The 12,250-nt window shown below is 47.4% G+C and overlaps 1 protein-coding gene across 2 annotated transcripts in view; it reads right to left on the bottom strand.

The window, feature by feature from the left end:
* Positions 1-12,250, bottom strand: part of LOC146187003 (nuclear factor related to kappa-B-binding protein) — a 94,626-nt gene that overhangs the window by 51,661 nt on the left and 30,715 nt on the right. For both annotated transcript variants that reach the window (XM_084607542.1, XM_084607541.1), the window contains exons 10-13: positions 11,362-11,741; positions 8,729-8,855; positions 6,119-6,363; positions 113-287 (exon numbers count right to left, since the gene is read on the bottom strand). In XM_084607542.1, coding sequence (XP_084463668.1) covers positions 113-287; positions 6,119-6,363; positions 8,729-8,855; positions 11,362-11,741 — 927 coding nt within the window. The remainder of the gene's footprint in view (positions 1-112; positions 288-6,118; positions 6,364-8,728; positions 8,856-11,361; positions 11,742-12,250) is intronic.

Raw genomic sequence — 12,250 nt, forward strand, 5'->3', positions numbered from 1 at the left:
TGTGATTATAGACAGGTTACAGCTGAGCTATTGAAGGTTCGGGAGCGTAAATACCAAGTGTCCAAAAACAGCAGTCACACGAATGCTCCGAAGAATAATGGCAGCACCTCACCAAGCGAGAGGATGGTGACAAAGGGCGGTCGGTCTGAGACGAGCAGTGAGTGCTCGCGGGCCTTGTTGACGCCACTCTCCTTGCCATAGACTCCCTTCACAGGGCCCACCACAGCCTCATACCCATGCACCCGGAACGTGAACGCCCGGTGTGGGTTCTGGTACCGGATGCACTCCTGCACCCACAGAGAGACACACACAAAACATCACTTAAAGATGGGAAAACAACACAGGGTATAGAACAATGTGCTAGCAGCTTAACAAGAATAGACACTAGTTTTTAGTGTGTGTATGCATCTTTATACAGTCGAACCCGGATATATCGAACTCGAAGGGGATCGCGAAATAGTTCGATATATCGATAATTCGATATACAGAAATCGGCTTGTGACGGCACTTACGATGCGAAAAAACGATACCGTATGTATCGCATAATCAACCCACTCGCATAATGTACCCACCCTCTACTTTTGCACCCGAGAATTTGAAAAAAAAAAAAAAAAAATTGCGTTAAAGCCAGCTCGCTCATATGCAAGCAACTGAGCGATCTCAGTGACGAGCGGCAGCGACAGAGCAAAAATTTTTAAACTTGTTGAAACTGCGTCCCTCTCGCCGCTCGAGCCACTGCGGCAGCTCAAAACAAGGTTTCTGTATCGCCGCGGCGGCAGAAATCGCCAGCATTTTCGCTTGCATGTCGATGGCGCGCGTCAGTCCGTTTCGGTCGTCTCATCCACAGCTCATTGGCAGCGTGCCAAGATGCTGCGCAGCGATAACGTCGGGGCGCGTTTATCTTTTGATAGCTCCTGTGGTGGTGGGGAGCGAACTTGGCAGAGTGCCCGTGATGGCTTGATTGCACAAGCCTGGTTCGATTTATCACGTTGCGCTTGGGGCGGGCGTCATGATAGCAGCAGCTGACCGCGTGCTTTCGCTGATTCATACATGCAAGGATAAACAATAATAAAAAAAAAAAATTAACATCCCCGCAAAAAAAAAAAAAATCCCTGCCGCTTCTTAACGTCCGCAGCCGCCATATCTTACGCCACCCCGCGCGTACAGCACAACGGTAAGAAAAAAAATGACTCTCGTAAAAAACACACAAAAAAAAGAGAGCTACCGCTTCTTAACATCTGCAGGCGCCATAGCCACGTCCGCCGCCGCGCCGCCGCACGCAGAGTTTCACAACACACGCTGGAGAAAGCGTCCGACGTCTGTCTGAAAACGGGCTGAGCTGGCTTGGTGCATGCGTAGCGCGTGCTGAAGGAGAGAGAGAGCTCGGCAAAAGAATGGGCACACCCACGCACATGGCTTGCAAACGTCATGTGTTGGCGCGCGGGAAACGATAACTGCAGATGCGTGTGCCTTTGGGGAATGGGCGCGGCGCTGCCCAGACCAGCCGTCGCCGAACTGTCCCCTCTCATTCCTTCCGCGCGTGGCTTGAAAATGTCACGCGGCAAACGGCCAAGGGTGATGCGATCGTCTTTGAGGAAGGCACACTTTCCAGTGCGTGGTGCGGAGTTCGATATATCGAACGACCGGTGAAATTGAGTTCGATATATGATGCGGCTTTCCTATACTTTTACATGGGATTTTCAAGGGGATATTTCGTGAGTTCGATATAACCAAAATTCGATATATCCGGGTTTGATATAACCGGGTTCGACTGTATACCAGGCTCTGTAGCCATAAATATACTCCAACTTTTAAAGAAGACAAAATGTGCTAGCCTGGAATATTTTTTTTCTCCAAATTTAATTGGTTCAGACCAATAACCCAAATATTTAACTATTGGCTTCAGGAAGAGGGTGTCAATGTTGTAGGAGGAGGAGGAGGAGGAGGAGGAAAAAACTTTATTAAAAAAAAAATATAAACACTCCCAGGAGGACCTCTTAGTCCAGGAGCCCTCTGGCTGTTCCTTCTAGCTTAGCCCGCTCGACCAGCCGTAACTGATCTGCAGGTTGCGTGGCTAGAAGGGCAGCCTCCCAGGAGGAGGGGGTGGGGTGTTTGACGGGAGGAACGCGGATTGGATGTGGGCATTCCCATAAGTAATGGTAGAGGGTTGTAGATCATCCTGGAAAACAGTTGACCGAAATTTCTGCATCAATGTACTGCTTGTGCACAGCATACAGAATAAAAAGCTCCCATGTGAGAGTGGTGCTTCTTCAGCATCACAGAGAACCTTTTTTTCTCCCCACAATGGGCCTCTGCGTGTGCATCGGGCGAGAGATAAACACCAACAGCTGGTTCCGTGGCAGCTTTCCTGTAAGCCCCAGTAAATAAAGCACCATAAATGGTACCCCAGTGCAAATATTTCAGTCAGCTGTTATTCAAGATGAAGTTTTATTAGCCTTTACGAATTAAGTTTTAAGAACAAAAAAACAAAATGCTTCAGACTAGGCCATGCTTACCCCAACAGCCTTCAATTATCCCGCAATGGATTAATTAATTGTGTTTTTCTGATTAAAAAGTTAGTTGAAGTTCAGCAGTAGTGAGCACTTCTCCTTTTCTTAGTCTTCCATTTATTTGTGCGGTTCCATTCTTTCAAAATGTAATACCACTTGCTTACTATGCAAAAGCAATTTTGCAACAGAATTGGAACGTCATCTCCTTATTTCATGAGTTTTGGTTTTGCTTTTTGTGTTGCGACGCCTGTCTATATCTTCAATTCTGACTGATTGTTTGACTTCTTTTTTTTTCTTATAAAACGCCGGAAATAAGACGCCAGGCCGAGAAAACTGCGCAATTCTGTAGTTCGTTGTGGACGAGCAAAGTTCAAAACCACAATGATTTTTTCAGGACGAATGCTGTCATGGCTGACTAGATGTCCCAATATTTTAATTTCCTTCTGTGCAAAGTGGCACTTCTTAGTGTTGAGCTGAAGGCCCGCTGAAGCGAGACACGTGAGGACCTCATTCAGGCGCATGAGATGGTCGTTAAAAGTTGACGAAAAGATGACAATGTCATCCAAGTAACATAAACAGGTTCTCCATTTTAGGCCACGAAGCACAGTATCGATCATTCTTTCAAATGTCACTGGCGCGTTACAAAGTCCGAAAAGCATAACATTAAATTCGTAAAGGCCATCAGGAGTTGAGAAAGCGTTTTTTTCTTTATCGTCCTCATGCATAGGTATTTGCCAATAACCTGAGCAGAGGTCCAAAGTCGAGAAATATTCGGCGCCTTGGAGGGAGTCAAAGGCATCATCAATTCTTGGCATTGGGTATACATCTTTGTGGGTAATTCTGTTGAGTGCGCGGTAATCAACACAAAAGCGTACCGAGTCGTCCTTTTTTTTAACTAACACTGCTGGGGAGGGCCATGGGCTTGTCGAGGAACGAATAATATTGCGATGGAGCATGTCATTTACATTTTCTTCAATTGCTTTTCGTTCAGAGAGGGAAACTCGATAAGACCGTCGGCAAACGATAGAGTTACCTTCAGTAATGATGCGATGGTGCGCAACACTAGTCCGTCCCAGTGGTGGGGAAGTGGCATCAAAAATGGCTTGGTGGTGTCGAAGCAATGTCAACAGTTCTTGGCGTTGGTTCGGCGTGAGGTTAGGATTAATAGTCTTTGTGAGAACAGAAAGAGAGACGTCTGGTGAAACACGGTGCTGAGGCAGAGGGGTGGTGAGCACCATCAAGGACAAAGGTTGAACATCCACCATGCAGGGGAGAGAAGTTCCTTTTGGGAGCAAGAGGGATTCACGTGACGTGTTAGTGGCCGCTACTGTCGCTGAGCCGTTGCAGAACCTCACAAGACTAGACGGGAAGGCGATACCGCGTGCAAGATGACGATAAAATGGTGCGATGAGTACGTCCCCGTCAGTGATGTGGTCAGAAACAACGGTAAGCAGTTTTTCGCACTGAGGAGGCAAAACAGTATCAGCAGCGGCAACGAGGGGATGGTGTCGTTCAGAAACTTCAGATGAAAAATCGCTGTCTGATATAACACGGTCGCCATAAGAAATTGACGCCGAAGTGGTTGACAAAAAATCCCATCCAAAAATCATCAGATGCGCACATGGTGATAACACAGCAAACTGCACATGATGGCGGACGCCGTCAATAACCAACTCGTACGGTGCACTTCGCTAAAGGGCGCAAAGGAACGTCATTGGCTCCACGGAGATCAGGCCCATCATATGGTGTCGTCACTTTTTGCAAACGGTAGCACAAATCAGCGTGAATGACAGAAATTGCAGCCCCTGTATCAATCAATGCTTCGACTGGTAATCCTTCAGCGAAAACAGAAATCACATTACACGGGGGATCAGGAGGACTTTTAGTAAGTTCGCAGAGTGCAGTTTGACCTCCGAAACAGCAACGCTTAGTTTTCCGGATGGTGGACAGGGAGAGTTGTTGCGGGTCGGAGAGGGGAAACTGAGCGGCGGTACGGGGATAGGGACGGCCGTCGGGATGCATGGGTTCCACGAGGCTCAGACGAGGATTCTGGAGGTGGGGATGATCTTTGAGGTGGGCTTGGAATAATTCGGCGTTGATAATATGACGTTGAAGGCATGTCACTTTCGAAGGTGTCGTAACCAAGGCGTTCGTTCTGGAGGCGGTGACGACAGAAGCAGGATATATGTCCTCTAATGCCACAGTAATAGCAAACTGGTCGGGAGGGGCGCCAAGGTGCGTAATAGGGTGGTGCAGGTTGAGCCGTCGCTATTGCATTGACGTGATTGTAAGTTGGTGTCGGTCAGGGCGGGGGAACCAAAGGAGGGGAGGATGCTGCGACGTGCGCGTAAGTCGGTACGAGACGGGGTGCAGGAGGGTAAGATGCCATAGGTTGGGTGATTGTTGCTAGCTCTTCTTTGAGGATGCTGCAGAGACCGGCGTCATTAGAACTTACGGAAGAATGATCGCACCCGTGTCGACAGACAGGCTTGAGGGCCTGGAGCTCCTCGCGGATGATGGCTCGAATAAGTGCCCGCAGATCGAGATCAGCATAGGTCGGGCCAGTAGCGTTGGCGGGCTGCAATCGGGAGAACTGCAGCTGGTTGATACGTTGGCAGGTCGTAATAATGGAATCAATAGTTGAAGGATTCTGAGCAACTAGGGTGTTATAAGCCATAGAATTGATTCCTTTCAACACAAGGTGTACTCGTTCAGGTTCCGCCCATGGTGGGACTAATACGCCGGCAGAGTGCAAGTATGGCTTCTATGTAAGACGCATATGACTCATCAGGATTTTGAAGGCGGGAAGCGAGCTTGGTCTTCGCGATCTCAGTCCGAACTGCCGAGTCGGTGAAGTACTGTCGGAACTGCTGCTTGAAGCTGGGCCAGTTAGTTGTGTGGGGCTCGCGGTTGATGAACCAATTCCTGGCGACCTCAATAAGGTAGAAAGAAACGTTGAGAAATTTCAGAGCATTGTCCCACCGGTTGTAGGCATGCAGCGTTCATAGGTAACAAGCCAGTCATCGACGTCTGCATCGCGACGACCAGCGAACAGCGGCAGGTCGCGCTGTCGTGTGGGCACAGTTGGAGGGGGTGGTGCAGCCGAGGTAGAGGGTCCGGCCGGTTCGTGGGTACTGTCGGTAGACATAGCGATAGTGGCAGTTGCCAAATGGCGACTGGAACGTAGCTCCAGCGAGAGGCAGGGCCCAAGGCAGCAAGGGGATCAAATTTCACCTCCACCACTTGTAAAAGAAGGCTAGGTCGAGACGACGAGGTCGTGATGGCAAGGACAGCGAAGCCTTGTCTAGCGTTTCAATCCGATCACGAACTCAGGCGCGCGCCGGAGCCGGCGCCGCGGGACGATGATGATGGTATGTACAAATGAAAGAAGGTCCACAGAAGGCTCACAATATGTTTGTCAATTCTTGTATTGTAAAATATTTGAATGTGCCCCTCCTGCAAAGACCATGCATGGTCCGCAGAAATAAAATGCTATGCTGTAATGAAACAGCTTAAAATTTTGAATAGCAAACATCTGGGTTGAACGAAATACTGAATGCTTCACAATTCAAATGAATGTATGAAATGATCACAGGCCTACTGCTAACCTGTGAGCGGTACTGGGTTCGCTCGTGGTCCGTGGTGGGGCGAACGGTCCAGTCTGTGGTGGACTTTGGCGGGGGAGGGGATCCCTGGGAGGCCTCCAGGGCATCCATTGGCTCCCGGCCCTGTAGCCAGTGCTGGCAGAGCGCCTGCGTCTGGATGTCCGAGTCCCGTCCAGCCCCAATCCACTGCCACTGCTGCTGTTTCTCCTTGTAGTCCAGGTATGGCACAAAGTCCTCAGGAAGCAGACCTGCAAGGTTCCACCACCTTCTGCTCAATGCTTCTCCCACGCCTGTGCTTTCCTCGAAGCAGGGAAAGGAAGCCAAAGGACAGGCTAACAGGTCTACTTGGTACATCAAAAGGCTGCATGACATGCAAAGAATGGAGGACACACAGTAAGTACAGCAGGTGATAGACCTTTCGTGACAGGGCCTATGCTTGTCCTGTCTTCCATACGTTTCCACATCCGACCAAAAACTAGCGGCCCGAGAGTTCATTTTAAAAAATACACTCACTGTACTTGCACTCTGCACTGAAAAACAAAAACAGTCAAAGCAGCCCCACGAAGACACCTCTGAACAACAGTAAACTTTGGCCCCAACTATAGTAGACACCTGTTAAGATGAACTTTGTTCAGATGAATACTTGGGTGAGATGAACAATGTGAGACAATTGTTTGGGTTTCCATAGGACGTAATGTAAAAGAGATTCACACAAAAACTCTTACGTGCCCTTCAAATAAGAACAACTTTTGCAGCAACCACAAACCACGACAACCCCAAGCAATGACACTTATGGGATATCCACGCAGCACTGTCAAGGAAGAAAAAAATATATAATAGTATGCTTCTACGCAAGAAAGCACAGATCCACAACAAGGCACTGTAGTGAAGAACTGTTAGAGCCTGGTCTCTTGGTGGCTTTCCCCACTGTGGCCTCAACGTCCCCACTGAAGCCAGACTGCAAGAAAGCTAGATTGACCTGTCACCAATGATCCAGCAGATGATTTATGCGGAACTCCAGCATTTTAGACCCTATACACAATGCCCACCATCGGTGTTTTCTGACAATGCCGTTTCTTGAGAAGCACCCTCGTATGGCTTTCATGCCCAGGCTTAGCTCCATAAATGCAGCCCATATTGGCACCTGCCTCAATCAAGATTCAATGGCCAAGGACAGTCATCTCAGTATGACTGAATGAGAAGAAAGCAAAAGGTTTTGATTTTGCTCTTCACAGCCTTTTGCTCTCCACAGACCTGACATCTCAGTTGGCTTTAAAGAACACCACGAAATTGCTGGCAATGACTCAAGAGGACCATGCCATGAGTGTTGATATTGTGAACAAATAGATAAAAGAGACTTGGGCCGTTATCTCAGCAAGGTGACAACCTCAAGGACTTTAGGAAACCTGTGCCTACGTGCTTAAATGTGCTCCATGCGGTCAGTATGGTTTGCTGCTACTGCTCATCAAATGAAGTCTGCGGTCTCGGCAGTTAGGAGTCCCTCGATAACATTGAAAACTGCGGTCTTTGCAAAGCAATAAAAAAAAAAAAATGAAGAAATAAATAAAGAAAAAAATCTAGACTATTTTGCTCAATAATCTGTGTGATGTAAGTGGTTATTAGAGGACGACATTTTTTTCACTTCGAGGTGTTTTGTTTGCTGTTATATTGACTGTTACTTCTATATCGAATTGTGCATTTATCGAACACATAGGCATTTTATTGCAAGTTTCATATAGGATTCACTTTATTCAACTCAGTAGCAAAGCTAGACTATTTGTATTTGATTGAGTTTTAAAATGTACTGCTCATGTACCCTACTGGCTTTTGCGTGCTGAGAGCTCTCTGGCTAAGGCACTTTATCAACACTTATCAATATCAACACTCATGGCATGGTTCTCTTGAGTCATTGCATTGCCAGAAATTTTGTGGTGTTCTTTAAAGCACTGCAGCCAACTAGGTCATCATGGATGTCAGGTCTGTGGAGAGCAAAAGGTTTTGGTCTGTGGAGAGCAAAAGCACATAAGCCACGCCACGATCGAATGGGAAGAAAACTAAATTACACTGCACTTTAATGGTGTTTGGCAAAAATACCAGTTAATACTCATGCCACATGCAGACATCTGTTTGTTAGAAGCACCATTACATATTACAAGCTGATAATGCTTGAGCATATTTAAAAGTGTTTATGGCATCCAGCCAAGAGCTGCCAGTTGTGAGCTTCCCAAAATGCTCGTTTCCGTAGCACTGCACTCCTGCCAATAATTACACTTCCTTTTTTTTGTTTTTCTCACTTACCAGCCCCAGAGGTTAGGAAAAGATACAGATTCCTCTACGCTTTTCTTGGTTTGGTTTTGGTGACTGTTAGCTGTGGTGGATGGAAGCAAAATACAAAACGCACTGGTGTGCTGTGCAATGTCACTGCACGTTAAAGAACTCTAGGGGGTCGAAATCAATCCAGAGCCCCATCCACTGGAGATGAGGTGACTGCCACGGTTTTCCTAATGGGAGCTCAGCCTAACTGGATGCACTGGACACTGAGCTTTCTCTCATCCTTTTTAAAACCATTTGGGACCGTGCCATAATCCAGTTGTGTGCAAAAGAATGGCTCACCAATGTAGTCACCCGCCAGGAAGCGCAGCGCCGAGGACACCATATCCGGCCAGCTGTCGCGGCGCCCAAACCACTCCACCAGCGGGGCCCCCGGCGAGTGGCTCCACGCCTTGACCCGCTCCTCCAGCTGCATAGAAGGAAGCAAACTGAGGATCCTGCACTGTAGCATTGCCAAAGCTAGCACAGCTGTTTGCAGTGCTGGACACAAGGGGCAGGAAACAATACCCCATCGTTTCTTCTCTTTCTGAGTGCATGCCAGCTATGCATCAACTTGCATCACAACACATTTCAAAGGTGCCTTGACACAGCAGGCGTCATCTGTCAGGACAGTGGCATGATCTGCAGTGTTTAGCACATCATAGTAAACATGTGGCAAAAACTGCAATGGTACACAGTTCCGACAATAATAAGATGGAAAAATGGGCTGGTAATAAATATTTCATTTTTGGGTAGTTACAGAGTGCAACAGACGAAAGACAGACTGAAAAAAAAAAACAGGCGAGCCCTGATTGCAAATAATATTTAATTCATAAAATGAACCTTATACACTTGGAGCTACAGTCGCAAGACCAAGGCACTTCTGCACACATGCTCCGAGTGCTTGCTAGAAAAAAGACCCCATCAATAAGCCAAAAGCAAAAACCCTTACAGCCTGATAACAAAAAATAAAAACGTACTGTACTGTGAAAGAAAACAACATCTTTATCTACTAGCAGTAAGGATGGCTGTCTAACGCATTCTTCTTGCCTTTTATGAATAAAAACGCTTCCATCAACTGCCTTTCTCTGTCATCATAGCTGTGCATGAAAAGCTGACGATGAAAACTATGCCCACAACGCACAGTGATTCTGTTCAGGGGGCTGGTTCAAAACTGCACAGAACTGCTCTCTGGGCATCAACAGAAATGTTTCAAAGAAAAGACTGCACACATGCTTTTCACTGCTTCAAAAAATTTAATATGAAAGTATCATATTTCCCGGTGTACAAGTCGCATCCCCCCCCCCACCCCCCACAACTTCTTCATTAATGCATGTTAAACAAAGCTGTGACTCACTCACAGCAAAAAAGCAGCCTGGCATCATATCGTATAAGCGCGTGTAAGGACTGCACTCATGTATGGGCCGCACCCTCTGTTTCCGGAGGCAAATATATTTTTTTTTTAAATCCGTGCAGGGGCCACACCCAAACTTACCGCGACTCACAGCCTTTAAGACGCATGCGCACAGGAGCTTCCAGATGCCACCCACGGATGGCGCCCGAAGTCGCGGGTCATCATCATTATATTTTCCCTCTGCCGCCAGCTTTCGCAATTATACATATCGTGGTATCCCCAGCCCTGGCCACCACAGCTTTGTTTGTGACTGTCAGACACATGAGTAGTAGTAGCATGCTTGGCGTGGTTGCACGCCATAGTTGCGGCTCTTGTGTAGCACTTACATGCGTTTATACGGCATACACCATCCTTTGCTATACCCAGTAAAAATGTGTGCAAATAAACTCGATGTTCAAAAGAGAAAAAACTTCAGTCAAAAGATAGTATCTTATGGGCAAAATGATAATTGCAATATCGCCAAAACCAAATCGAGTGCAATAACAAGCACATGCTGCCATCATGTCTACTAATGCCGTATTCTGACGAGGCTCAATTTCACCATCACATCCATTCAGTTTTGCGTGGCTTATGCTGTATCTCAACGTGATGCTGCCTACGGGATGAAGGGGCTATGGTGTTAAACTGAAGTTATGTGCTGTTGCATATATAGCACAGAATCACAACCAGGCCACACAGACAATTTAATGTGATAAAAAACGACATTGTGACAGGTGCAATCCTGCAAGATCGCTCCAATCGAAAGCAAGAAAAAACTGCAAGGGCATTATGAGTGCATATTGTGAACAGCTAAATGTTAGCAGTGGTGTGACCCCAAAAGGTCTCACAATATCTTGGCATGCTGCCAAGTTAGCCAAGCAAACCAGTGCACTCAGCTTTCACCAGAGCAAATGCTCCGTGTCGCTAATCCCCCCGCAGTATCTTGGCCTGCTTCCAAGGTCTGTGCTGCAAATGGCTTGCACAACGACAAAAAACTGAGGTTAAGAGACAACTCTAAAAGCAGATTGTGGCAAGGCAGTACGTTTCCAAGAGACAGAGCGAAGCCTACACACAAAAGCTGCTCCAAATATCTTATCTCTGCGCTCTCACAAAGGGATCCTCAGTGCATTTTCATGGCACCAAATGAGCAGCTGTGTCTTCTACACCAGTATGGCTTTTGTGTGGTATATACATATATTTTTTTTTAATGTGCCATCTGCACGGAGTGTGGCTTATACGCACGTGCTACTTGTAGACCGAAAAATATGGTGGGTTTCAAATGAAGCATTGGCCGGTGCAGTGTACGCAACCTGCTATTTTTCTATGCCCTGTGCCCCCTTTGCTTATAAACATGATGCTTGCTTAAAGCAACGTCCAAGTAGATGTGCAAAGCAACTGCAGCACCTCGGCCGAGGTTCCTGCAGGTCCTGTTGCCCTAATTATAAATCTATGTACGCCAGCGAGCCTTTGTGAAAAAAGCATATCACTTTGGGCACGCTTTCTGCAGTATGGCTTTAGTGCTTTTGTCTCCCTTCCTTCTTACCTTGGCTGCTGACATCTTCTGTTCAGCCGTGTCATTGAACAGATCCCTCAGCAGGGCAAAAAAGCACGAGGGCTGCTGCACTGTGGGGGGGCTGGCTGGCCGACCCACCCTGGTGGGCACCACGGTGGTGCCACCAGCCCCACCACCAGCACAGGCCGCTTCGAGGGGGTGAACTGCCGCTACGGCCAAGGCAGTGACCACAGGGGAATCCTCCTCATCCTCCGAGTCGGGGGCAGGCAGTAGCTCGAGGGGAACACTGCTGGCGGCTGGGGGTGATGGAGGAGCAGGGGGTGGGCTGCTGCTGCTGACGCTAGCCGCCACCAGGGCAGGAGGTGGTGGCCCACCACATCCAACACGAGGCCGCTTGTTCCGTCCATCCTCTGCACATTCAGAGTGCTCATTTCACAATGCACAGTGCAAAGGACGCTGACTGGGTGCCTGGATGCATCCTATACAAACATTATAAAAAACCTTCCTTCCCTGGACCATGCCATCAACCGAAGCAGAACTTACAAAAAAAAAAAAAACTCCTTTACTGAAGCATATCATACTACATTCTCATTTAATAACAATGAAAAAGCTGGATATGCACCAGCTTAAAAAGAAATAATCTTGACAACATTTCACAGGCTCAACGCAGGTATCGCAGCAAGTTGGTAGCAATACATAGGCAGTGTGACCCCCAAACACGGGCACCGAGAGAATATAGGGCACAACAAGCGCTCACTTCCACTTCTTAACTCCAGGAAGCAAACACAGAGAGTACGAAAGTCATAATAGTACAGTGAAACATTGTCATTCGAAATTAGTTAATATGAAACCCTGAATAATTTGAGAAATTTCTGTGATCCCATAATTTCAAATGTATATTTGAATAGATAATTCACAG

Source organism: Amblyomma maculatum, chromosome 6 (assembly GCF_055883805.1).
Source record: "Amblyomma maculatum isolate TAMU_Amacu chromosome 6, ASM5588380v1, whole genome shotgun sequence".
NCBI lineage: Eukaryota > Metazoa > Arthropoda > Arachnida > Ixodida > Ixodidae > Amblyomma > Amblyomma maculatum.